This window comes from Monodon monoceros, unplaced genomic scaffold, assembly GCF_005190385.1.
Source record: "Monodon monoceros isolate NGI ecotype Baffin Bay Population unplaced genomic scaffold, NGI_Narwhal_1 Super_Scaffold_7, whole genome shotgun sequence".
NCBI classification, from domain to species: Eukaryota; Metazoa; Chordata; class Mammalia; order Artiodactyla; family Monodontidae; genus Monodon; species Monodon monoceros.
In genome coordinates this window covers 102405478-102432093 of record NW_021703784.1, presented here as the reverse complement: position 1 = coordinate 102432093, position 26616 = coordinate 102405478, and the positions used below count along the sequence as shown (strand labels likewise).

General features: G+C 54.4%; 2 protein-coding genes across 10 annotated transcripts in view; one reads left to right on the top strand and one right to left on the bottom strand.

Moving 5' to 3' along the window:
• The window catches only part of CHKA (choline kinase alpha), a 60124-nt gene extending 42657 nt beyond the window's left edge, over positions 1 to 17467 (top strand). For 3 of the 7 annotated variants that reach the window (XM_029206891.1, XM_029206890.1, XM_029206888.1), the window contains 8 exons: positions 1916 to 2049; positions 2443 to 2547; positions 3623 to 3681; positions 5273 to 5360; positions 5756 to 5864; positions 8657 to 8763; positions 10131 to 10212; positions 16236 to 17467. In XM_029206891.1, the coding sequence (XP_029062724.1) occupies positions 1916 to 2049; positions 2443 to 2547; positions 3623 to 3681; positions 5273 to 5360; positions 5756 to 5864; positions 8657 to 8763; positions 10131 to 10212; positions 16236 to 16295 (744 nt within the window). In that variant the 3' untranslated portion in view covers positions 16296 to 17467. Of the gene's footprint in view, positions 1 to 1915; positions 2050 to 2442; positions 2548 to 3622; positions 3682 to 5272; positions 5361 to 5755; positions 5865 to 6219; positions 8622 to 8656; positions 8764 to 10130; positions 10213 to 16235 lie in introns of those variants that run through there. The other 4 variants (XR_003791340.1, XM_029206887.1, XM_029206886.1 and 1 more) reach the window with 4 other exon arrangements.
• A 2357-nt stretch (positions 17468 to 19824) lies between these two features.
• The window catches only part of TCIRG1 (T cell immune regulator 1, ATPase H+ transporting V0 subunit a3), a 16940-nt gene continuing 10148 nt past the window's right edge, over positions 19825 to 26616 (bottom strand). For 2 of the 3 annotated variants that reach the window (XM_029208682.1, XM_029208683.1), the window contains exons 10-21: positions 26348 to 26560; positions 25538 to 25682; positions 22879 to 23018; positions 22599 to 22756; positions 22433 to 22523; positions 21774 to 21892; positions 21482 to 21695; positions 21024 to 21146; positions 20827 to 20931; positions 20635 to 20752; positions 20059 to 20236; positions 19825 to 19962 (exon numbers count right to left, since the gene is read on the bottom strand). In XM_029208682.1, coding sequence (XP_029064515.1) covers positions 19884 to 19962; positions 20059 to 20236; positions 20635 to 20752; positions 20827 to 20931; positions 21024 to 21146; positions 21482 to 21695; positions 21774 to 21892; positions 22433 to 22523; positions 22599 to 22756; positions 22879 to 23018; positions 25538 to 25682; positions 26348 to 26560 — 1683 coding nt within the window. In that variant the 3' untranslated portion in view covers positions 19825 to 19883. Of the gene's footprint in view, positions 19963 to 20058; positions 20237 to 20376; positions 20753 to 20826; positions 20932 to 21023; positions 21147 to 21481; positions 21696 to 21773; positions 21893 to 22432; positions 22524 to 22598; positions 22757 to 22878; positions 23019 to 25537; positions 25683 to 26347; positions 26561 to 26616 lie in introns of all 3 variants that reach the window. The other variant, XM_029208681.1, reaches the window with a different exon arrangement.

The window sequence follows — 26616 nt, the reverse complement described above, 5'->3', positions numbered from 1 at the left end:
TCTGCAACGGGAGAGGCCACCACAGTGAGAGGCCCATGTACCACAAAAAAATAAATAAATAAATTTAAAAAATAAAAAATAAATACACATGTGATAAAACTTCCCTTTTTAGAAAAGGTAGAGAACCAGCGAACACAACTTAGAATAATGGAAACGTCTCGAGGGGAAACACAGCTCCTTGAGATCAGGGCACATAGGTGGTTATGTCTATGGAATAGTTACTGTTCTGTTCTTTTTGTTTTTTGGGTTTTTTTGTAATTTTTTTTTTAACTTTTTTATTTTTAAATCTTTATTAAATTTGTTACAATGTTGCTTCTGTTTTATGTTTTGGTTTTTTGGCTCCCTATCTCCCCACCAGGATCGAACCCACACCCCCTGCATTGGAAGGTGAAGTTTTAACCATTGGACCGCCAGGGAAGTCCCTGTTCTCCTTTTAAAGTTTTAAAGTTCTGTACTTGTGTACACGTTTACTACATAACATAGTAAAGATTTTTTTAAAATTATTTTAAAATGCTAGGTTGAACCATGAAACTGCCAGGGTTCAACTGTTTCTGCTGCCAGAAACAGCGACTCCATTTGCCTCAGCCTGTCAGCGTGTGTTATTTCCAGGTTTACCCTTGACCGCTGAATGGGGTGAGATGAAGTCCATCTCACCTGTTCCCATGGCTGTCCTCCAGCAGACACACGAGAGCAGTGACCTCTGAGAATGGTAGTCAGTCTCATATTTCTTTGTGCTGGGAAAAGAGCTTGGATTCCAAGATTTGTTCACGTTTGAGCACGTTAGCTTTAAATTATCCCCGTTGCCAAACCAGTTACGGGCATTCTTTAACAGAGCCGAATGAAAGCTGCGCCAGCTGCCTCGAGGAGTCCTTGGTGTCCCGCTGCTAGACCCCGAGTTCCCTGTCCTTGTCGCGACTTGATAACTTGGGAGATTCTGGGGTTGAGGGGAGGATTGAGCCTGATGCTTTCAGGGAGCTCTCAGCTCCAGTCACAAGGCACCTGCCATCTTTTGAGGCCCCCATGGCTGGGTGCTGGCCCGGGGCCTTGGCCTGCAGCATCTGCTTTAGTTCAGAGCTCCCTGTCGGGGACTTGATGTCCTGCTTCCCAGTTTACAGAACCCAGAGAACGAGGCACAGAGGCATCAAAGTACACCCTTGGCCACATAGCGTTGAAATGAGTGTTAAACCCAGAATTTGAGCTGGGGTTTCTCTAACTTGGGGACACTCACTCTTAACTCCTGTGCTGTATGGCTTCGGATTCTCAGAAAAATCTCTTTGGGTTTTGGTAGGGAAGTGGTTGGTTTGGAAAAGATAAGAGGTGCTCCCGTGGGTAGCCGTGAAGGCGCAGCCAGGACGAGTGTGGCCGCAGGCTGCACTAGCAGAAGACGGAGGAAGCCCCCTGCCACACCTGTCCCTGGTCGGCTTTGCCCTGAGAGCTTGCTCTGGGCCAGACTGGGTGCTGAGCTGCCCCGAGGGCAGGAGTGGGAAACCCTCGCCCCGAGCGCCTGGCGCCCCTTCTGCTGGGAAGCTGTTCTGAGCACCACACCACCTGCCCTGTGTCTGGGAGGAGGGCTGAGCCGATGGGGGAGCTGGACGCGGGCCACAGCATAAACTGCTGACGACCCGGCGCTTTGAGCCTAGGAAGGAGCCCCCCGCAGTGTGGGGTAGAGTGACGGGAGAGCAGGACCATAGGTGCGTGAGAAGGACTTTGTCACAGCGAATGGACCTTTGTGGCTGGCCTGCCCCTCCCTGAGAAGTGCTGCCTGCAGGGCACAGTGCCCGTTCTGAAGGAATTTTGTGCCCTGGATGAGACTTAGGTGCCCTACAAAGACGCTTCTAGCTCTAGGGTTGTGTGATCTCACGCTTCAAGGTTACCTGGATGAATGCCATTTTCTAACTCCCCTTTTTAATTCCAGAGCCGGCGATTAGACACTGAAGAATTAAGTTTGCCAGATATTTCTGCAGAAATAGCTGAGAAAATGGCCAGATTTCATGGTATGAAAATGCCATTCAATAAGGAACCAAAATGGCTTTTTGGAACAATGGAAAAGTAAGTGATCAGCCGCTGGGCTCTCACCTAGCTTCCCGCCGGTGGCTCCCAGGGGTTCCAGAGCAGCTCTTGCTTGCCATGCGGGTCAGAGGCCTTCCCCAGTACGCCAGCGCACAGGCTATCCGCTGGTGATGATTGTCTCATGAATAAATTGTTCTTGAGTGTAAAAATCAATTCCTGAACCAGGAAAGAAGGCTGTTTGCAGAAATGCTCCTGAACAGGCTGGATGGGCAGAAAATCCACATCCTAGAGTGTGCTGAACCCCAGGCCCTTTTCCCTCCTCTCCGTCTGGGGTCATGGGCCCTGCGGGTTTTGCATGGTTACATTGAACTAGAGCCCCAAAAGCAAGCTAGGTGAATTGAGCACTGATCCTTTGTTCCCCTCTTTTGCAAGATACCTGAATCAAGTGCTGAGAATTAAATTTACTGGGGAATCCAAAGTTAAGCAGCTCCACAAATTCCTCAGTTACAACCTGCCTTTGGAACTAGAAAACCTGAGGTGAGTGTTTGCTTCCATTTCCTAACTTAGTAAAAGTGCATCTGTCCAGAAATGTAAATGTTCTTAGTCACCACACCTGCTTTCAATGAACGTTAGGAAGCATCACCTGAGGCTTGGAGTTTTGTGGGATGAGTATAAACAGATTAATTCTGGCATCTGGAATTACAGTTTTATATGAGTGGCATCACCTCTCCTCTTTTACATTGGTTTTGTGGGATAAGTTTAAACAGATTAATTCTGTCATCTGGAATTACAGTTTTACATGAGTGGCTTCACGGAGGAAGTAAAATTCCAGAATTCTAGTCCTGGTCAGTGACTAGGGCGGTAGGTTTTTTCTGAAACAGAAACGAAAAACAAGGGGCTTCCCTGGTGGTGCAGTGGTTGGGAGTCTGCCTGCCGATGCAGGGGACGCAGGTTCGTGCCCCAGTCTGGGAAGATCCCACATGCCGCGGAGCGGCTGGGCCCGTGAGCCATGGCTGCTGAGCCTGCACGTCCGGAGCCTGTGCTCCGCAATGGGAGAGGCCACAACAGTGAGAGGCCCGCGTACCACCAAAAAAAAAAACAAAACAAGAACTTATGGGGGCAGGCCAGCGAGTGTCAGCCGATGAGAGGAACAGATCAGCCCAAGCTAGCGGGGGATGGAGTAAGAAGCTTGACGCTGGTTTCTGAGTAGAGGCTACGCTGGTGTCTCCAGGGTGCGGGGGGCACGCAGGCTTCTAGCCTTCATCCATCGCCTGAGTGTCAGCATTTCCACCTTTAACTACTCACATATTTGAGTGTCTGCTTAGCCAGCATCAGGATTGGTTCTGAGGAGATGTGACCAAGACAGTCTGCAAGGAGCTTCTCTTTTGTTAGGAGAGAGAGAAAATAAGTAAATAAAAAAATGTCAGGTTGTGATGAGAGCGGTGAAGGAAACCAGAGGTCAAAACAGACTGACACAGAGGGCTCTGCCTGGGGTCCGAGGTCAGAGGGCTCCGAGGAGGGCCCCCCCGGAGGGGGGAGAGCGTGTGCAGAGGTCCTGCCACGGGAGGGAGCTGAAAGGGTGAGAAGTAACAACAAAACCTTCCTTTTCCAGATCATTACTTGAATCGACTCCATCTCCAGTCGTGTTTTGTCACAATGACTGTCAGGAAGGTAAGAAATGCTGCCTGTTAGGCTGAAGGTGGGGCTCGTGTGTCTGCTGAGAAGATTCCCTCCAGTGTGTGTGATAAATGCCAGGTGCCCATGAAGAGAGGGTTAGGTACATGGAATTATGGCACAGCCATGCACGAAGTGTTGTGTGACTATTAAGAGTGAGGTCGAGTTTTATGCAAACCAACAGAAAAATCTCCAGGCTACATCAATAGGAGAAAAAGCAAGTTTTAGAAAAACGTGTAGGGTATCATCACATTTCTGTAAGAAAAAATGTCAGAATATCCACTAAACCGAGAGCTGGGATACACGAAGTCACGTATTTGTTCAGTGTTTAACTCCTTTCGGTAAACATGTCAGTTGGCTTTGTCAGTCTGAAAGGCATCAGAGGAAGATGGCCTCCTCGACCAGTCTGGGGGCGCTTGCCTTCTGCACCTGCAGCCCACCACGCTGGCCAGAGCCCCCTTCTCTCTCAGCGTTGGCTCACATGCTTCTAATGACTTCGGGTTTCTCTGCTTTAAAAAATTGCACTCCCACGTACCCCTTACTGTAACTGGACTCTACCCAGTGTTATTTCAAACATAACAGTTTCGTCAGAGGCCCCATCCGGCCGGGCACCTCCCCCCGATACTGCCATGGCGCCTGGCTGCCTTGCTGTCCTCATCCTGCCCAGCGCAGCTGGCTCAGGTCCACCCTCGGGCCCTTTCCAGGCTCTACGGCTTGTTTTTAATTTGGAGAACAGTCCCTGGTGAAGACTTGTCATGAGTGAGACGGTAGCTTGAGCCGGAATACCTGCTACTAATTAGCTGCTGATTGCTGGGCAAGTCGGGTCAAGCAGCCTCGTGTGTAGCGGGTGGTGGTGAACGGCCCAGAGGTCGCCGACGGGCTGAGGGAGGCCCCCGCCGGCCACGGCAACACGGGGAGAGCGTGGAGGGGGCGGGAGCTGGACACTGGGTCTGGCCCCGGTTCTCCTATCAATGGCTCCCGGAAACGGACGATGTGTGCCGAAAAGCCTTGAACCTGGCTCAGCAGAGCCCACCCGCCAGCGCCACCGTGAGAGATGCAGCACGTTGGGTAGAGCGTGGGCCTCTCCGAGCATGTGCCTGGGGGGCCAGTCTGTCAGCCAAGCCCCTTCTGCCCAGAATTCAGCCTTAAGGGAAAGAAATATGGTCATGGGAGCATTGTCTGTGCTCTCCTCCTTGGGGGCAAAGCAGTGGGGCCTGTGTGGACACCAGGGCCCAGCTTCCCAGCTGGGGGCCACAGCCCCGCCCGCCTTGGGACTGCTGGGGGTACCAGAGCTACGGGGTGCCGAGCAGACCTTTCCCTTCCTGCCCCCGTGTGGAAATGGGGGGGGGAGCCCAGGCCATGCTGCTCTTGGGGTGCTGGCAGCAGGGCTCTCGGGCCAGGCCTCCCAGGTCAGTGCTGCTCCTGGCACCCTGTCCCCCCGTCCCGTGACTCGGCCACGTCCGCTCGCCGCGTGGTCAGGATGCCCTTACAGGATCAGAACCACCCTGGGCCCTGCGGTTGGAGACCTGCGCCTTCGATGACAGAACGTGCCCAGAGCAAAGGTCGTGTCATCCAAACCTTTTTGCAGGTAATATCTTATTGCTGGAAGGCAGGGAGAATTCTGAAAACCAGAAACTGATGCTCATCGACTTTGAATACAGCAGTTACAACTACAGGTAAAGTCAAATGTTTTTATTTCAGTATTCTGTATGTGTGCGGAACGAAGGAGAAAGTAGGTCACCATACCATCCTGAGTTGGAAGTTTCCTCCCTGGAGGCCAGCGCTTTGTGTCCCAGCGGCCGCAATGGCCGTGTGGGGCAGCGCAGCCTGTTCTCAGCTGCGTCAGTGGGAGCAGGGGCCAGGTCCTCAGAATCCAGAACTTGGCCTTTCGTTGCCTTCACCAAAGCACTGACCGCAGGACGGCACTCCTGAGCGGTTGCTCCAGACAGCGGGCCAGGGTGCTTTGGTCTGTCCCGTCACTGAAGCATTCATGCTTTCGGGACCCCGGGGTCCCGGGGGCGCTCACAGCGGGGCTGCTGCCTCATTTTCTGTGCCTCTCGCTCTTTTTCAGGGGATTCGACATTGGGAATCATTTCTGTGAATGGATGTACGATTATAATTACGAAAAGTACCCTTTTTTCAGAGCAAACATCCTGAAGTATCCCACCAGGAAGCAACAGGTAGGAGACTTGCGTTTGTATTCAGTACACTTACTGAGAAGTAAACCACATGCCTCAGTTTTACCCAGTCAGAGATGATTACAGCTTCACTTTTAAAGATGCCCTTTTAAAGCCATGGAGTTGGTTAAGCAGGTCCTTTTGCTTTAAAATGTTATTTTGTGTCAAGATACAGACTCAGTATTTGAGTCCAGCCTTTTTAAATCCCTGTGCCAGAGGTAACCCACGTCCAGTCAGAGAGGAGCACAGCCTCCTTTGTGATTCCTTCTAGTGTTTTCCCAAAGCCCAGCCTCCCTCCTGCTCTCTAGCCTTCTTTTGGGGATCACTGACTTGCCTCTATTTGTTTCACTCTGTGCAGGCAGAAGTAGTCTTGTGGGCACCGTGGTTCAGTAGCTGTTGCAGTGTTCGCAGACCCCTTTCCTGCCCTGGGTTATGCGAGTCCAGTGACTGGAGAATCAGTCCTGTGGGAATCTCTCCCCAGGAAGCCCTCTATTCCATTCTTCAGCCTCTGCTGAAGCCTTGGGTTGAGGATGAGTACGTAGTGATGCAGAAGCTAGCAGGCTGGGGAGAGGGGCACTGCGCCCACCTTGCCAGCCTTGCAGGGCAGCAGCTCCACCCGCGCTGGGCGGCCCTGCCGCCCGACATCCCTTCTCCCGGGATCCCCGCCTGGTCAGAACGTTTCCCAGGGGCCGGGGGTGAGGACGGATGCAGTCAGTTGCTGCAGTAGCTCACTCAGGAGAGGTTTCTCGAGCACCTGCCTGAGTTGGGCATGGGAAGAGTCTCCAGCAGGTGGCCACGCTCAGGGGCAGCCGTTCAAATACAGCCTTGCCGTGTGGCCAGACCTGGGCTGCTCTCTTCTGGCCTTATTTTCAGGCAGACCTGTTGACCTTGAGCGTGTCCAGAGCAGAGTGACCAGGACGGTTTTGGACCTCAAGTTCAAGCTATGTGGGTAGGAAGGGTGGGAGAACGTGGGGCTGTTGACCCCAGGGAGGAGAACACGGCAGGCTTCAGGTCCCTGCCATGCTGAAAAGAAATTAGACTTTTATAAACACTGGGCAGGCAGCTCCAGAGATGAGAACTCTCAAACCAGTGAAGGGAGATTTTCAGTAAGAAGACAGATTTCATTTTAGTGGAAGGCGGCAGAGCTGTGTAACCCCCAACACTGCACAGCAATGGAAATGTAAAGAAGCTCCATTCCTGTTTTCTGAGAGGTTTTAAAATCACATGCAAGTGTTGGTCTCTATCAGATACCCTGTCTGTATCTACTGAGGTAATCTCATGCTTTTCTGTCTTTAATCCATTGAAGTGTTTTAAAATGTTAAACAATACTGAAATTCCTGAAATAAACTATTTGAATGAGTTAACGTTCTTTTGTAATGCTCTGTTGGATCCAGTTAGGCAATTTCTTATTTTAGGAGATTTACATCTATGCATATATGTGAAACAGGACTTTAATGTTCATTTAAAAAAGTATTCATACCTGCTTTTGGAATAAAAATTATACTAGTCTTACAAAATGAGTTGAGTGTCCCTTTTTATTTTCTGGAACAAATTTATCTAAGATGGTGTTGTTTGAAAGTTTGGTAGATTTTGCCCATAAAACCATCTGGGCCTAGAACTTTTGGGGGAGGGAGGGTCATTAATTACCACTTTCTTAGGGTTTCAATCTCTTCAAATTTTCTATCTTCATTTGCCACCTTCAGCGTTTAGGGTCTCCAAGAAATTAAACCATCTAGGGTGGTGGTTCAAGCATGGGTTCTAAAAACTAATGGGCCTGGATTTGAATCCCAGATCTGCCACTGCTGGTTGTAACGTACTATTTCTGTTCCTCAGTTTTCTCATCTGCAAAAATTATTTTGTTGTCGTGGGGAGTGTGCCTGTTACACAGAATTTAATAGGTATCAGCAGTCACCTTTTTTGTGCCAGGTTTACTTCAGAATCTACGGCCCCCTGCCTAGGACAGTGCTTGATCTTGAATGATGCTTTCTGGTGGAGGAGGGGGCGTAGTGTAAGAAAGCTGACTTTAGAGCAGGAAGATGGAAGAGGTGACACAGGGAAAGGGTGGGGAGTGCCTTCCAGCCGGGTAACCAGGTAGCAAGGGTTCTTACAGGGGAGAAAGACTGACGGCTGTTTTCTTCTTTACAAAAGCAAACAAGCCGAGGTTGGCTGTGTTCTGCCTTTTGATATGGTATGAAATAGTGAAGAACAGGGGCTCTCATAAATCCTAATTCATATGTAGACTCAACGTGCAGCCTGGTAGAACCTTAGGGTAAACTGTGTCTTCTCCAAACCAGAATCAGACACTGCCAGTTTATGGACATAAGTGTGGAAATCATCACAGCATCTTAGGGGTGGAAGGCCCCTTCACAGTGCCTGGTCCGGCACCTGCCCTGAGGCAGCATCTGCTGACGAGCATCAGGGTGCCCTGGTGCCTCGTGCCAGCGCCGCGTGGAGCAGCAGCCAGGCTGGGGAGGTGTGGAGTAGGCCGACCCTGCTTTGCGGTCAGTGGAAGACAGGAGCGTGAGTTAGAAGGAACAACTCTACCTAAATTACTTTCTGCAGAAGCAGTAGTGGTCTTGCCGACAGTACGGCATTGAGTCCATTAGTTCTCTGACTGTAACCCGGTGAACCCAGCCGGGTGGGTGAGCTCCCTGGACCACGCCCCTGGGCAGAGCAGGGTGGCGGGCTTTGCTGACGTCCGGAAGAGTCACGCTTGACGTGTGCACTTCGTGACAGCATTGACATCACCTGTTTTTAACCATCATTGATCCTAATGTCATTGCTTTTTTTTTAAGCTCCATTTCATTTCCAATTACTTGGCTGCATTCCAAAATGAATTTGAAAATCTCAGTAATGAAGAAAAGTCCGTTATAGAAGAAGAAATGTTGCTTGAAGTCAATAGGTAATTTTTTTCCTTTGTCGGTTTGTAACGATAGCTTCCCTCTTTATAGTGCGTACTTGGGATGCCTCCTTGCAAACAGGAGTATTTTAGGACCTCCCTCATGACCATACATCTCGAGGTCTTGTACGTTGTCAAAAACAGAATGTTTGGTTCTTGTCCACGTGGCCGAGTGTGTTCGGATCCCCCAGATTTCAGCACACGGCCAGTGAGGAGAGCAGGGTCTGTGCACTAGGTCAGGGAGCGAGGGTGGCGTTCCGAACCGTCATCCCCACCGTGACTCTGCTGCACAGCCGCTGCCACCAGGGCCTGCACACTCTTCTCACTCGTGCTTCTGGAGATCTGGGTGCCACCAAGTAACATGGGTCTCCTAGAAAAGAATTAAAAATCTGTTTTCTCAACAGCTGTCAAAGCAGGGCTGAGAAAGCTCCAGATTCCGCAAAGGTCTAGATCACTGTGTTCTCACGCTCACTCATCTCTTTGGTCAGGAGGCCTGAGTTATTCCTAATCTTTGGGGTCTTCCATGAGATTATTTGTTAACAGTGACGGTTTCAGTGGCTGTGGCCCTCCTCCCTCAGCATAGAGCACCTCCTTCGTGTCCTCGGAACTGTCCACAGTCCTCTCACTGAGCTGAGGCCACCCTGGTGGCCCCTCGGCTCCGCCTGCAGAAGAGAGCTTCCCTCCCTGGTTCTTGATCGGATGGAAGTAGGAAAGCGGAGGTGGAGGAGACCCAGACAGAAAGGGTAGCACCAGGGGATCTAGTGGGTCAGGGATGAAGAGAAGCAGAGTCAGGTCTGGTGAGGGTGGCACCGAAGCCCTCGTTCCTGAATTAGAGCTTTTATCTTTATCGTTTTGAGAAGAACTTGGATTCGCAGTGAAGAGGAACGTGGCACAGCCTAGAGGTGGGGACCTGGCCACACCCTCCTCCTGATTCACTTCCGGGGGAGAGGGGCATGGGGGATGGCAGCAGGCTGTCCGGAGGCCCGCGCTTTCCTCCACCTGTTGCTGGTGGGGTAGGGGCCGCCAAGGCTGTGTGCTCACACGCGTGCCAGAGGGTTTCTCTCCCTGTGTGACCCACGCTTCACCAGCAGCGGCCACTGAGGCCTCCGGGTGGGTCCTGCGAGTGTTCCGTGTGCCAGGGACAGGGAGTCGGGGTGTTCGCACCTGCAAGGTCACTGGCCAGCGGTGGGGAGAGGACGGCTGTGGGCTCCTGCTGCTCTGTTGCCGTGGAATATCGTCCCACTGGGTCGGCCAAGGCAGACAGTTTGCACCCAGATGAGTTAGAACGTCCATCTGGCAGGAAATGACATCATCGGTCCTCCAACTGGTCCCACACATCTCATGTGCATTTCCTGCTTTTGTAATTACAGGTTTGCCCTTGCGTCCCATTTCTTCTGGGGACTTTGGTCCATCGTACAGGCCAAGATTTCATCCATTGAATTTGGGTACATGGTATGTTTTGGGGGTAGTTTTTCTCTTCTGCTCCCAGGAAAGAAATGCTTCCATGTACGTGAATGCTCGGCAGTAAATGCCTGTTCCTTCCAGGGGGTTACCTGTTCCCCTCCGAGTACCTGAACCAGGTGACCAGCACCAGGACAGCGGGCTCCCCCCGGGGAAGCTGGGGGAGAAAGGAAGGCTGCATAATTGAAGCCACTTTTGCTGCTGCTGCGTCTGCCTGTGGAAGTTGCCCTCACTCCCAGGGCCAGCAGGTCCCGCAGGTCCCGCCTCCCCTGCTTCAGAGAAGTGCTCTGTGGTCCTGTGGTTCTGATGGGGGATGTAGAAATCCAGACCCTTGAGGTCCAGCCCCGACCTCAGTCCCTTCTGACAGCAGGGACACTGAGTGAAGGAATGGTGGTGGGGTTACCTACCGTGCCTTGTTTTATTCACCTGTTAACACCCCATCCTCTGGCCTACAGCACCCGACTTAAGAGTTGGAAGCTGGTGCTGATTGAGTTAGACCCGCTTTTGTGCAGCAAGTTTGTACCAAACCAGGCTGTCTTTTTATTCTAACCTAAGCGCTGTCCTTGGCATTTTACTTTGCTCCGTAGTGAGTGGTGGGGGGCGTCCTGGGGCAGGGGTGCACACAGGTGTAGCGAGCACCTTGCTTTGGGACAGGTGGTGGGAAAGGACTGGTGCATTTTGTTCTCCTCAGTCCTCAGTGAGGGTGTTTTCTGCTTCTAGGCAGAAGATTTGGTAATGCACAGATGCTCTTAGGCAAAAGAAGGGGAAATTTGGATTTTTAAAGCAGATTTGGAGTCATGGTTAGATGTTACTGTAAGACAAAGTGGACTTCAGAGAAGGAAAACCACCGAAGGTAGAGAAGGGCGTTGCATCGTAGTGAGGGCATCACTTCATCTGCAGGACATAGAGAGACCCTCAGTGCGTGTGCCCCTGAATTCTTCAAAAGACACAGAGCAGGGACTTCCCTGGCGGTCCAGTGGTTAAGACTACACTTCCACTGCAGCGGGCACGGGTTCCATCCCTGGTCAGAGAACTAAGATCCCACATGCCGCACAGCACGGCCAAAACAAAACAGACCGAAACAAAAGACATAGAGCAAAAAGTGACACAGCTGAAAGGAAAGGGGGAATCTACTATTCACCAAGTAGATTGCACACCTCTAGGTAGCGGGTGGACCCAGGAAACCCTGCCACAGGCAGGGTGGACACCTGAACATCATCACCCCAGCCAGCTCAACCTGACGAACACGGGTGGAGCCCAAACAGCTGCAGGACAGACATCCTTGTCAGAGAATGTGGAGTCTTCCTCAGGATAGGCCACAGGCTGGGCTGTGAAACAGGCCTCAAATGTACTGCAGAGTAAGTTCTCTGACCACAGTGCAGTTTAATTGGAAATCAGTAACCAGCAACCACAAAAATATCTGGAGAATTCTCAGTTATTTGGAAATTAAACTATACTTCTAAATAAACCCTGGATCAAATGAGAAATTACAAGGACAATTAGAAAATATTTGGAATTATAATAAAAACACAACATACCAGAATTTGTGGGATGCAGCTAAAGCAGCATTTGGAAACTTACGGCTTTGCAGCTTAAATGTTGTCTTGGATATGAAGAAAGTTCTCAAGACAGTGATATAAGCTGCTACCTTGAGAAGCTAGAAAGAGGAAAACCAACTAAGCCCAAAGTAGATAGAAGTAGAATGAAGGTAAGAGCAGAAATCATTGAAATGTAAAATGGACAAAAAATAGAGAAAATTAATGATACCACAAAAGTATTTATAAACCTCTGGCTGTACTAAGCAAGAAAGAAAAGAGAAGGCAAACATTACCAAAACCGGGTACAAAGAGGGGCCATCACTACAGACTCTATAGATGTTCAAGTAGAAGATGACGATGAACTCTGCCCGTAGATTTGACAACCTGCCTGAAATGTGCCAATTTCTTGGAAGATACAGATGACCAAAACTGACGTAAGAAATGGCCATATAGTTATTTAAATACGTTGAGCTCATAATCAGAAACCTATAGATTTGGGACTTCCCTAGTGGCGCAGTGGTTAAGAATCCGCCTGCCAATGCAGTGGACACGGGTTCGAGCCCTGGTCCGGGAAGATCCCACATGCCACGGAGCAACTAAGCCTGTGCGCCGCAACTACTTAGCCTGCGCTCAAGAGCTCTTGAGCCACAACTACTGAAGCCCGCGCACCTAGAGCCCGTGCTCTGTAACAAGAGAAGCCACCGTGATGAGAAGGGCACCGCAATGAAGAGTAGCCCCCACTCGCCACAACTAGAGAAAGCCCACGCGCAGCAGCGAAGACCCGATGCAGCCAGAAATAATTAATTTTTAAAAAACCATAAATGCTACTAGCCTCCTTAGCCACGCATTCAAGGCTACATACACCCTCTTAAAAAAAAAAAAAAACCTATAAACTTCAGGTCCTGGTGAATATCATCAAATATTTAAGGAAGAAATAATAACAGCCCTACAGACTTGTAGAAAATAAAGGGAGAGGGATCACTTCTCAACTCATTCGATGAGGCTAGCATGACCCTGACACCAAAACTAGACAAGGACATTTCAAGAAAACTGCAGATCACTGCTTTTCATGAACATTACCCCAAAACCATTATCAAAATACTGGCAAAAAGTAAATCCAACTTATGTAAAAGGATAATATTTTATGACCAAGTGGCATTTATCCCTGGAATGCAAGGTTAACGTCAACATTTGAAAAACCTATTAGTGTAATTCACCGTATTAACAGAATAAAGGAGAAAAACCATACAATCATCTTAGTGAATGCAGGAAAAGCATTTGATAGAATTCAACACCTGTTCATGATAGAAAGTCTCAGCGAACTAGTAATAGAGGAGAACTTCCTCAACCAGGTAGAGGGCATATACACAGCTCTTGTACAGCTGCCGTGGTAATGGATGGTAAAGCACTGAATGCTCCTCCCACCTCTGCCCCAAATATAGAGCAAGGCAAGGGTGTTTGTGCTCACTTCTCCTCACAGGCTGCTGGGGTGCCTAGCCAGCAAAGGAAGGCAAGGAAAAGAAAGAAAATGCAGAAGTACCAGAAAGGAAGAAGAAGAACTGCCTTTATTTTTATAGGTGACATGATCATGCACATGAAAAAATATAGAGGAATCAATAGAAAAGCTATTTAATAACTACTGAGTGAGTTTATCAGGGTCGTAGGATACAAGGTCAATATGCAAAACCCATTTGCATTTCTACGTGCTAGAAGCAACTGTAAATGAAAAATTTTTAATTGTGTTTACGATGGCGTAAAAAACTTGAAATACTTAGGGATAAAATTTTTCAAGTATGTGCATGATCTATACATTGACAACTATAAAACATTGCTAAAAGAACCTAAATAGAGATACCACATCTATGGATTTAGAAGACCTAATCTTTTTTTTTTTTTTTTTTTTTGCGGTACGCGGGCCTCTCACTGCTGTGGCCTCTCCCGTTGCGGAGCACAGGCTCCGGACGTGCAGGCTCAGCGGCCATGGCTCACGGGCCCAGCCGCTCCACGGCATGTGGGATCTTCCCGGACCGGGGCACGAACCCGTGTCCCCTGCATCGGCAGGCGGACTCTCAACCACTGCGCCACCAGGGAAGCCCCAGAAGACCTGATCTTAAGACTTCCATTCTCCCCAAACTATCTTCTGTCGTCTCCGTGACCCCAGCAAAGTCCCCACAGGCTTTTGGTAGAAATTGACAAGCTGATTCTAAAACGTATGTGAAAATGCAAAGGCCCTGGAATAACTAAAACACTAAAACTAACTAGAACCACGTTGGAAGACTTAGGCTACCTGATTTCAAGACTTACTAAGCACAGTAATTAAGACCATGTGGTGTTGGTCGTAAGATAGACATAAATCAGATGGAACAGACTAGAGTTCCCAGAAATAGACTCCTCCCTACACATATAGGTAACTGGCATTCCACAGAAAGGCCAAGGTAATGCACTGTGGAAAGGATTAGATTTTCCAGAAATGATGCGGGAACAACCGAATAAGCCATATGGAAAAAAATAATGAACTTGCGCTCTACACAATGAAATAGATAACAGACCTAAGGGTAAAAGCTAAAACGGGAGAGAAGCTTCGTAACTGTGGCAAAGATTTCTTAGGTCACGTAAAGCACTAACCCTCAAAGAAAAAAAAAATACAGTAAATTGGACTTAATCAAAATTTAAAACTTTTGTTCTTTGAAAGACACCATTAAGAAAATGAAAAGCCCAGCCACGGACTGGGAGAAAATAAGGCAAATTTATATCTGACAAAGGACTTGTATTTAGAATATATAAAGAACTCATAACTCGGCAAGAAACCAAACAACCTACTTTATAAGTGGACAAAAGATTTGAACACTACACAGAAGGTAAACTAATGGCCAGTAAGCATCTTTTCATCTGCTTGATACAAAGTCATAAAGGAAATGCAAGTTAAAGCCCCAGTGAGATGCCTTGCACACCCATGACAATGGCTAGAACTTAAACTCACGATACCAAATGTTGGCAAGACTGGATCAGCTGACCTCATATACATTGCTGGTGGGGATGTAAAAGGGTGAAACCAGCATGGAAAACAGTTGGACAGCCTCTTATAAAGTCAAACATACACTTACCGGGACCTCCCTGGTGGCACAGTGATTAAGAATCCGCCTGCCAATGCAGGAGACATGGGTTCGAGCCCTGGTCTGGGAAGATCCCACATGCTGCGTAGCAATTGAGCCCATGCTCCACAACTGCTGAGCCCACGTGCCACAGCTATGAAGCCCGCACACCTAGAGCCCATGCTCCACAAGAGAAGCGACCGCAATGAGAAGCCCGCATACCGCAATGAAGAGTAGGCCCTGCTCGCTGCAACTAGAGAAAGCCCGTGCGCAGCAGCGAAGACCCAAAGCAGCCTCCAAAATAAGTAAATTTAAATCGACTGTACTTCAGTAAAATTAAAAGTTAAAGAGAAAACAAAACAAAACCCCTACACTTACCATACAACCCAGCAGTCCCTCTCTTTGGTATTGGTCCAAGAGAAATGAAAGCCTGTTTCCACGCCAAGCCTTGTATTCAAGTGCTCACAGCAGCTTTATTTTCAGTAGCCCCAAACTGGAAACAACCTACATGCCCATCAGCAGATGACTGGGTGAACACACTGTGTTGGAGCCGTATCACAGAAAACTACTCAGCCACGAACACTGCCGCCCACGGCAGCGTGGATGTGTCTTAGTCACAAGCCAGACACCAGAGGGGACGGAGCGGACGATTACACTCACGTGGAAGCTTTCTGTCGCGATCTGGTGGGCTTGACTACAGAGACCCAGGAGGGCCTTGAGGGTGATTGCGGTGTTGGCGTTGAGCTAGGTGTGTGCATTAGTGAACACCGCACGTTTTAAATGAGTTAAGTTTTGTGGTATATAAATTATACCTCAACGTTAATTTTTTTTGAAGTGGTGCTGTAATCTTGGCAGTTAGCACTGCAGACTTTTCGATTTGGAGTGGCCCTTAAGAGACTGTGTTCTGCACACCGGTGGGCAGACAGGGGAAGGGACCCAGGGGCCCGGTGGCTGGCCAGGTTTTCTCACTTCCCTCTTGGTGTCCTTTTAGTAATGGTGCTGCAGCAAACAGGTGGCACCTACCGTCTGTCTACCCTTGCTAACGCCCCAGGGACCTTGGGCTTTGACAGAGAAGCCTCTGTTGTGTCCGTCAGTCCGCGTCTGTAGCGTTCAAGGTGAATGAGTCGGTGAACCATGCTGCACCAGATACATAGACAGAAGTCCCGTCTCCTGTCTGGGTTGGCAGGGCCGGGCCGGCGCAGCTGATCGAGTGGGGAACATTGAGGGTAAAGGGAAGGCGGCGACCGGGGCTGCTGCCGGCGGGAGAGGACCGTCCTGAGAGCAGCGCGGCTCCTGGATGGCCTGCAGCACACGGAGCTGCTCTGCTCTGTGCCGGGGGGCGGGCGGGACCCTTGGTGAGGCCCCTCTTCCTTCTGTCTCCTAGGAGTATGCCCAGGCCAGGTTCGATGCCTATTTCGACCAGAAGAGGAAGCTTGGGGTGTGACTGGGGAGGCCTGCCTGCGCTGCATCCCTGGACTGCGCGGGGGCGGCCGAGCCCGAGGCTCCCTCTGTGCTCCGACTACTGTGCCTGCAGCAAGAAGGCGCGGACGTCTCGCTGCCGAACACAGATGTGTATGATACGAGAGACTGTATTAAAATTGAGGAACATTTATTTCATATCTTGTTTACGATTTCTCTAGGACTCTGACATGAGATCAGGAAGCAGAATTATAGTACATTAGTGCAATAGTGCAACATCTCAGACCCCCTTAATCTAGAGAAGGCATTTTCTACTTCAGTCAGGTGGGGCAGACAGCAAGAGTAAGCAGTGTCACTGCAGGTGCCTTTTGGTTAACGTTGATCTTTAAAGGATGTTAATGACGGCGCTGGTGAACAGTGCTGACCGGGCTTTCTGTAGGTAACGGGTGTGTAGGGCGGCGAGTGGGCAGCGGCACTGCTGATGCCCCGTGGCCTGACCGGGGTCCTGGGAGATGCAGACCGCCCCCGAGGTGCGGGGTGCACAGAGGCGGGGATGACCGTGGCTGCCCGCTGACTGCTGCCTGTCATCCGTGTTTTCCTCTGCAGGTGAATCTCGGATGAATCTCACCCTAACTGGATGCAGCCCCGCCATGCTCTCTAACTGAAAGTGCTTTATTAACCCCGGCTCAGGGGCAGGCAGTGGGCCGTGGCCACAGAGAGCCAGCAGGCTGCACGGGGACACGTGGACACACATGCCCACCCCGGCCCCCCCACTGCCCAATCCGCTTTCCTGGTAGGGAGCGGGCTGCTTTGTCCCACACTCAGCAGCCTTTTCCCCTCCACCTCTGCTCAGCCTGGAGCTGGGCTCTTGTGACAGGGCCAGCTGCCTGCCCCCAGGCATGGTCGTGCCCCAGGGAAGCCTCCTGTCGCCCTGGTGCTGGGGCCTCGGTGTGCTGGGTGCGGGAGGGAAACCTTGCCCTCACTGCTCCCCAGTGTACCTCATGTGGTCGTTCTGGTGGGAAACCGCAGCCTATATGTGGAGTATGGGGGCGGGGATAGAGTATAGCTGTGAAATCCGTATGTATTAAAAGTCCTTTGGGATAAATTTTTTTTTTTCACTCTGAACTCTTATTTGAATTGTTTTTTGTGCATACATTCCTGCTACCACAAAGACTGTACTATACAAACAATAAAAAAGATAAAAGCCCATCCTCTGCTGTCACCCTCGGATGCATCCCTAGTCTCGGGGAGGTCTCCAGTGCGTCCACCCGGCTCCGGAGGCGAAGCCCTTGGGCGGGAGGGAGGGCGGAGCACCAGGCTGTCCAGGAGGGAACTGAGCGGCTGGGTCAGGGCAGGAGGGGGACTTCCGCTGCCCGGCCTGCTAGACGCCGAAAGTTTTAACCAGGTGAGTGTGTTATGATATCCAAGCAATAAAACTGAGTCCTAGGGGCTTCCCTGGTGGCGCAGTGGTTAAGAATCTGCCTGCCAGTGCAGGGGACACAGGTTCGAGCCCTGGTCTGGGAAGATCCCACATGCTACGGAGCAGCTAAACCCGTGCGGCACAACTACTGAGCCTGCGCTTTAGAGCCCGCGAGCCACAAATACTGAGCCTGCGCGCCTAGAACCCATGCTCCACAACAAGAGAAGCCCCCGCAGTGAGAACCCCCCACACCGCAAAGAAGAGTAGCCCCCGCTCGCCGCAACTAGAGAAAGCCCGCGTGCAGCAACGAAGACCCAGTGCTGCCAAAAATAAAAGTTTTTTTTTAAAAACCCAACAGCCCTAGATGCTGCTGCCCTGTGTGTGAGATCTTAGAACACAGCTCCCAGCTCCTGCCTGTGCCCACAGGGTCCGACCGGCCTTGCCCGCCCCCTGCCCCCAGCCTCTCTCGTCCCTAAGACACCAGGCCCCCTCTCGCTTTCCTCTGCCAGGTGGCTTTGGGGTCAGTCTCCCTCACATCCACTCGCTATCACTTGCATTCTCTGTATGTGGAATTCCTGGGGTGCCCATCTGTTCGCTCAGTCATCCTCCTGGATTAGACCGTACACTTGCCCGAGCAGGCCTGTCCCCAGTGCAGGTGACCCCCCCTGTCCCTGTGTCTCCTGATGTGACCCCCACGCCCCAGGGGTGCCCCCTCCAGTGCTTTTGCGCATGCTGGTTCCCCAGCAGCCAGCCCTCTCCAGCCAGGCTGTCCACGCATCAAAGCCAGGGCAGGGCCAGCTAGCGTCTCCCTGGGGTCACACCTGCCACCCACCCCCGAAACATGCCACATTCCCGGTGCTGAGCCCCTGCTTAGGGTTCCCCTCACCTGCCCCACCCTGTGAGTCTCTGCATAGCTCTGCTCCCCAGGAAGGTAGAGCTTGGAGTCCTGGGCTTGGGCCAGATCCTGAGACGCACACCACTCTCTCTGTTCCTAACCAGACACTGCTCTCAACGTTTCTTGGAGCCAAGTCTCTGCCAGGCGTGTCATACTGCAGCCAGACAGCCCCTCGTACCCCAGCCCAGCATCTGGGGGCCCTGAGCGGGGCAGCCCTGGGCTCTGGAGGGACAGGCTCCTCCCGGCAACTGGCCAGACTGAGAGCCACGGTGACGGGGCCAGGTTATGGGGCCAGGCCTCCCGGCTCGCCGCGCCCAGGGCGTCTCTGCCTTCAAGGCAGCCTTTGTTCCCAGGGCCTCCAGCCGGAAGAACCACTTGGCAGCTCCTCAGCAGGAGAAAACGAGGCCTCTGGGAAGCACTGGCTCTGCCACCCAGCTGGGGGTGGGACCCAGACCAGAGAGGCCCGAGGATGCCACCTCCCTCCTCCCAGCGGAAGGATGGCCTGGCAGCAGGACTGCCCACCAGGGAGGGATGGGGGAAGACTGTGGCCTCTGGGGAGGCAGGGCCTGGAGTCCGGCTCTGCCCTTTTCTGACCTTCGGAGCCCTGGGCAATTCTCAGGGTGCCCTGGACGAGCCTCTGCCCTTGTCTGCGGGAAGGTGGCCTTGGGTGTGACACCACTGTCCCATGTGGAGTGCCGGGTCCGGCTCAGGTGTCCCAGGCTGCCCTCTGCTGCAGAGCATCTTGAGTGCCGGGGGCCAGCGCCAGCACAGGCACGTGAGAATGTTGGCCGACTGGTGCCAGGCACCACCCTCCATACCCAGGGTAGCCCAGACATCATCGTACAGCCAGTTTGCATATCCCCAAGGATGGGGAGCTCACTCCCCCTGGCCCAGCCTGGGAGGACAATCTTTCTGAGCTAGAATGTACTGGAAACAGCCCTCCCTGGGCCTAGTTCTGCCCCCCTTCACCCCAAGAGTCTGGGATCGTTGCAGATGTGCTCACGGGTCCTATCCTGACATCCTGAGGCCCCAGATCGTAGACCAGTGGCTCCCACCTCCCCCCACCCCACACCAACTTCAGCTGCAGAGACAGACATAAGGGAGACGGGCACAGAGGCTGGCGTGGTGTCCATCCAACCAAAAGGCTCCCAGGGGCAGGACCAGCCCATGCCAGAGCCCAGGCTCCTCCACACCCAGCAGCCCCAGCCCCTGCCTCCCAGACAAGACCAAGACACGGGCCCTGGGCCTTCCCCTTTATTTCTTCCCTGCTCAGCAAGGCAAGCGCAGGGCTGTGGGCACTATTCACCCTCCACGGCGAAGGTGAAGGGGCTCAGCTTGTAGCCAGTACCCGAGTAGAACTTGTTCTGGAACTCCACCCTGGGGTGAGAAGGGAGAGCGGGTGAGGGGACGCCCCCCCCCCCCCCCGCCCCCCCCCCCCACCGTGCTGCCCACACCAGCCAGGCGGCCACTCACCAGTGCAGCCGCAGCGCGTGCAGGAAGGCCGAGAGCCCCTCCATCACCAGCAGGATGGCCACGGTCATCACGGCGAAGGCGGCGAAGACGGGGACCAGCACCACAGCCGCCACACCCATCTCGCCGCCCAGGCTCAGGCCGGCTCGCATCACCATGGCCCACAGGACCTGTGACAGCTCTGCAGGTGGAGGAGGGAACCGTGGGGACCACCAAGCCACCTCGGAGTCCCGAAGCCCGCCCTCCCCGTGGGCCAGCGGGGGACCTCCTCCGACGTCCCCCCTTTACAGACAGGGATACTAAGAAGCGACCAGGGCTTCCCTGGTGGCGCAGTGGTTGAGGGTCCGCCTGCCGATGCAGGGGACACGGGTTCGTGCCCCGGTCTGAGAAGATCCCACATGCCGCGGAGCGGCTGGGCCCGTGAGCCATGGCCGCTGGGCCTGCGCGTCCGGAGCCTGCGCTCCGCGACGGGAGAGGCCACAACCGTGGGAGGCCCGCATACTGCAAAAAAAAAAAAAAGAAGCGACCAGAGGGGGCCACGCATCCAGCAGCCGGGTGTGGGAAGGAGCCGGGACTCACGGGCGTGGGCCAGGCTCAGGGCCCAAAGGCGCAGGTAGGAGGCCGTGTTGGAGATGCAGCCCAGGCAGAACTCGATGGTGTGGATGGCTTGGTGCATGAACACCTCGGACAGGACAAACTGGGGGGACAGGTGGCAGTGAGGGGCAAGTGGGGCCAGAAGCCATCCCCTACTCAGGAAGGCACCATACCCACCTCGGCCTCCGCCTGGTCCCCTGGGCATCCTGCCTTCTCCTCATCAGAGCCCTGGCTGGCCAGGGACGTGTCAGGCAGGTCCAGAAGCCCGGCTGTGTCCTTATCCTAGAGGTGGTGCAGCGGCATCACAGACCCCCAGCCCCAGATGGGGCTCACGTCCCGGACAGGACCCCACCCCCAGGCTCCCCTGCCTCTACCGGCTGTTGCCTCCTCCGAGAGTAGCAGCGGCGGTGCTCCCGATGCAGGAACAAGGGCGTGCCAAGCAGCAGGACGGGCACCATGGCCAGGGCCAGGACCACCAGCGTGGGCTGCACCACTTCCTGCAGGGGAGGAGGGGGCGATGGTCAGGGCGCCCCTGCGAGCCACCGGCCAGCTTGGGCCACGCGATTCCCCAGGGGCCCGGGGAGCCCGCAGCCCACTCCAGCCCAGGGCCCCTCACCAGGCAGAGACTTCGCCCCGTGTGGAATTCCTCTGGGCATAGAAGCCACCACCCCTGCTGGGAGCTCCCAGGGAGGCCCCTCGACCTCCCTGTCTCACGGCCTCAGGCCTGCATCCCACTTCTCAGACGAGGATCCTGCAGCTGAGAGGCCCAGCCACCAGGGGGCCCCAGGGCGGGGTGTGAGCCGCCCCACCCCCCACCCCCGCCCCAGCCTACCTGCCCGGAGAAAAGCGGCCGGTTTGTGGGGCTGCTGGAGAAGAGGAACATGTTGATGAAGAGAATGAGGATGCTGGGGGCCGAGGCAGCGCTGGCGGCCGTGACTCGCAGCCACTTGTAGGCGACCAGGAAGACGAGGTAGCCGAACAGCCCCAGCAGGAAGACCAGCTCGGGGAGGGTCTCCAGCAGCAGCCGGTGCCACTGGCCGAAGTGCCTGGGGCAGGACGGGAGCCGGGTCACCAGGTCGCCCTGGCCCTGCCTGGCCCCCCACCCCAAGGCCCCCGGTCCCCACATGTGGTTGAAGACTCCCAGGACCACCCCGAAGGTCATGTGGGTGACCCCCAGGATGACGGACATCTTCATCTTGAAGGAGTTGAGGAAGCTCAGGTGGTTGACAGCCAGGCTCCAGACCTGTGGTGGCAGGAGGGATGGGTGTCGTGAAGGGGCCTCCCCACCCGAGTCACTCCCATCGGCCTGTCTGCCCCTCCAGGGCCTCCGTACAACCCGTCACCTGCCCGACGAGGGGCAGCAGAGGGGAGCAGTTAAGAGCACAGACTGGGCCGGGCAGCCTGGGCCCCCACCCCAGTTCTTCCTAGCTGGGTGACCTTGGGCGTGTAACCTCAGCTTCCTCACCTGTAAAATGGGGACGGTACTGACGTGCTCCCGTGGAGCTGTCACGAGCACTAGACATCAAGTCGATTCAACAAGGGCTCAGAACGGTGCCTGCCTGGCACAGAGGGGACTACAGAACGCTGCCCTCATTGGGACTCGCTTCTCTGCTTTTCAAGTGGCTGCAGTGCAGGCCCCCCTGCCACGCAGGCCCTGGTCTAGGGGGGCTCCTGCCTCCTGTACCCGGAACTGGGCCTGGTGCTTGGGAGGGGCTGGGCGAGCGGGGAGCCCCGGACCCGCCCTCCTGCCCACCACCGCCTCCGACAGGTGGCCGGGACTCACCGGGTCGATGCCGAAGGGGTACGGTCCCAGGAAGACGCCGGTGACATTGGGGTCCAGGGAGAGCAGTGGCTGCTGGGCCAGGAAGGCGTCACTGTGACAAGAGCAGGCGGGCTGGTCAGGGGCCCGGGGGCCTCCGGGCTGCGGGGCGGGCACGGCCGGGCCTCACCTCCAGCCCGACTGGTTGGCCATGGCCGCCACACTCCAGCCTGAGGGGAAGACAGCCGTGGCGCAGCTGAAGCACTCGTTGTAGATGAAGCCGGTGTAGATGGAGAACAGGCCCATAAGCAGGAGCAGGTAGCGGCCCTCAAAGAAGGTCCTCCAGATCTGGGGGTGCAGAGAGGCGTGGCGAGATCCGGCCTGGGCCCCCTGCTGTGCCCGGACCCCCCCCCCCCCCCCCCCCCCCCCCCCCCGCCCCGCCCCGTACCACCCACCCCATCGCCCCTCACCTCGTTCCGCGCCGTCTTCACGGCTGGCCGGTTCTCGGCCAGCACCATGGCCAGGGCAAAGAGAAACATGAGCAGCCCGTGGCCCACGTCACCGAACATGACGGCGAAGAGAAAGGGGAAGGTGATGATGGTGTAGGGTGCTGCGGGCAGAGGGGCCACGCGGTCAGCCAGGACCCCCATCCCTGTACAGGATGCCACACAGGCTCCCCAAGCCAGGCTCCGGGGCCCCAGGAGACATGAAGGTGGTGTAGCCAGGCAGGGATGCCACACCGCCTGCCTGCACTCAAGATCCAGGCACTTACTAGCTGTGCAACCTTGGGCTAGTATCTTAACCTCTCTGAACCTCCATTCCCCATCTGCAAAATGGAGATAAAAATACCACCACTTTATAGGGCTGTTATAAATGACTTTATCCATGGACAGTACCTGGGAGACCATAAATGCTCAATATAACGTTAGCAGTTCTAGCTATTATTATTTATGAGAAGAGCTTAAAGCAGAAGCACAGAGACCACAGTGGTAGTCCTGGCTGGCACATGGCAAGTTCCAGAAGGCCGAGTTGGTCACTTAACCTCTGGGGCCTCAGCTTCCCTTTAGGGGAAATTTTCTCATAGGTGTTAGGATTCTAACGCACATCCCAGTTATGGGTTGAATTGTGTCCCCCACCCCAACAAAAGATATGTTGGAGTCCTAACCCCCAGTACCTTAGACAGTGACCTTATTTGGAAATACAACCTTTACAGTTGTAACCCAGTGAAAATGAGGTCATTAGGGTGGGTCCTAATCAAATATAACTGGTGTCCCTATAAAAATGGGGAAATTTAGACCTTAGACACATACACTGGGAGAATGCCATACGAACATGAAGACAGCTGTCTGCAAGCCAAGGAGAGAGGCCTGAACACATTCTCCCTCACAGCTCTCAGAAGGAACCAGCCCTGCCGACACCTTGATCTCAGACTTCCAGCCTCCAGAACTGAGTGACAATAAATACCTATCATTTCAGCCGCCCCATCTGTGAGGCTTTGTTACAGCAGCCCTAGGAAACGAATACCTCCGCAAAGCTACTGCTTTGAGAGCTGGTGGCATATTACCAACCGTGGATATCTGGTGATCAGGCCTGCTCTAACCAGACTGGCATCCGCTAACGCAGAGGGACTACGGGCAGGTGAAATAGGCTGGGGGCCCCACGCCAGGCTCCCAGATGCTGGTCCTGCAGGGTCAGCAGGCCCCAGAGGACCACGTGACCCTGGTCTCAGTCCACACGGCCCTGGATTCCATCCTTATGTGCTGCCTGTACCGCCCCGGGGATCCCAAACCCTGCCTCTTGCCCACTGGATGAGGCAGGACCCCTCCCTGACCTCCCACAAGGGACCTCATCACGGTTCACCCTCACACCCATTCTTTGGGCTCACACAGAGATGCACTGCAGCCCCTACCCAGTGACACGGGGGATGCTGGGCCACTGGCCACACCGCAGCCAGCCTTCTGCAGGGAGGGTGGTGTCTGGAGGGAGAGGAACCTGGCGGATGACAGGCCAGGTCCCACAGGCCTCAGGAAGGAGGAGGGGGCCAGGAAGGGAGGAAAGCCAGTGCCTGCTGCCCTCGGGACGGGCACTGGCAAACGGGAGGGGGCTGCCACCACCCAGCTCCAGCCTGTTGGAGGTGGGCCATGTCGCCAAATCTCTCACTTTTCGCCAGTCTTGAGAAAATGCAGACTTTTGCGAAAACTCCCACTTTAAACCCTGGCACCCACAGCAGACACTGAGGCTCTGCCCAGGCGTCCGCAGCTCCCTTGGCAGCTCTGTGCAACCCTCTGCCCAGTGGGCCACTTAGAGAGCAGCAGCCTCGCCAGGCCAGTGAGCACCCAGGTGGACGTGCCTGGAGCTGACGGCCTCACTGCCCACCCGCGAGGGCTGGCAGACGACTGAGGGCGCTGGGTTTGAAAGCCCTGCTCATCAGCCTTGAGGTGGACGCACCATAGTGTCCTTCACGCTCTAGAGCTCCCTGCAGGCTCAGGCGGAGGCTGGCCCTACTCAGCTCTCCCCTTCCTGCCTGCTTCCCCGTCCCCTAAGGTCCCTTACTGGTTTCTCCCAGGAACACCTCTCTTAATAGGCCACTTGCATCAGAGACCCCATCTCAGGGTCTGCTTCTGGGAGAACCTGACCTGGGGCTGCACCCAATTCAAACCCTTCAACGTGGCCAGACAACATGGCCAAGCAAAACATGTCTGCAGACTGATGCTGGCCTCGTGGACCACTGGTTCGCAACCTTTGGCGATCATTAATCTTCCCAACACTGCTCAGGTATGTACCATCATCCCCATTTTATAGATGAGGAAACTGAGGCTCAGAGAAGCTAAGAAACTCATCAAAGTAAGTGAGTAGGACCTCCAACCTGGTCCATTCCTACTGCAAAGCTACTATCCTTTGCACAACTCTGCTGGTTCCCCTGTTAGCTTAACAGCAGGGCAGTGGGGGTGTTTGCAGGGGATAAACGTGAAGTGCCTCCACTGGACCCCCAAGAACATGACCGGGAGTGCGCCTCTCATCTCAGGAGGGCGGGACAGGCCCAGGTGGTGACGCAGCCCTCCCATGCTTCCACCCAGGGCAGCAGCTGAGCCTCCCGAAGGCCGGGGCTGGGGATGTGGTGGCTCTCACCGGGGTTGACCTCCTGGTAGCGGCCCACACCATAGGCGTCCACGATGCCCTGGAAGCTGGCCGTGAAGCGGTTGGTACGGATGAGTGTGGGGGGCATGTCCCGGCAGGGGATGCGGTGAACCACGGCGCTCACACCCGCCTCGCTCTGGGGCACCCGGCAGGCAGACAGACAGACAAGACTGATGGCAGGGGCCTTCAGGGACGCTCGGACCCTCCAGCCACGGCCAGCTAGAGATGGAGAGCACTGTGGGGACTCGCTGGGTGGGAGCCAGGGGACCCAGGGCAGCCCCTCCTCTCCCTGTGAAACAGCATGACCAGCCCCACCTGCCCCAGTTCAGGGGGATTCAGGGAGGGCCAGAGATTGGCCCAAAAGTCACTCGGGAAACAGAAGCGTGCTTCTTCCCACCCAGGTGGCCCAGGAGAGGGAGCCCCATGGCCACAGGTGAGCACCTAGCACGGCGACCCCTGGAAGCAGGGTCAGCAACCCCATTTCACAGATGAGCCCAAGGCTCCCTCCAGTTGGCCCAAGGTCACAGGGCCAGTACCTGCAGAGCCTGGATTTGAACCCGGTTTCTAACTTAACACCCAGTGCAGCTTCCAGGGTGTGACGGCCCATCCCAGGGCCTCTGGGAAGTCGGGGCAGGGAGAGGGCTTGCTGGGCCAGGGCCATCACAGTGGACTCCCTGGAGGAGGATGAGCCCCGGCAAAGGCACGGCGCTGATGGCACCGGGAATGGGAGATGTGTTGTGTGGAGGAAACCAGCCCCTGCCTGGCAGTAGGGGAGGGCGGGAGACCACCCCCCATGCTCACCGAGCTGCCCTGAAGCGCCTGCTGCAGGGTGGGCAGGTCGCGCGTGGCACACCAGGCCTCGCCGATGAGGCACTTGTGCGTGGTGCTCACGCTGCACTGGTTGAGGGCCAGGTACACGGCCTTCATCTTGCGGATCTGCACCTGCCAGGGCGGCAACAGTGTCTGCACCCGGCCCAGCACCTGGCTCAGGAAGTGCTCCGTCTCACCCAGGACCTGCGACCAGAGCAGGGGGTCAGGAGGAGTGGCAGGGGGAGGAGGGGCGGGGGGGG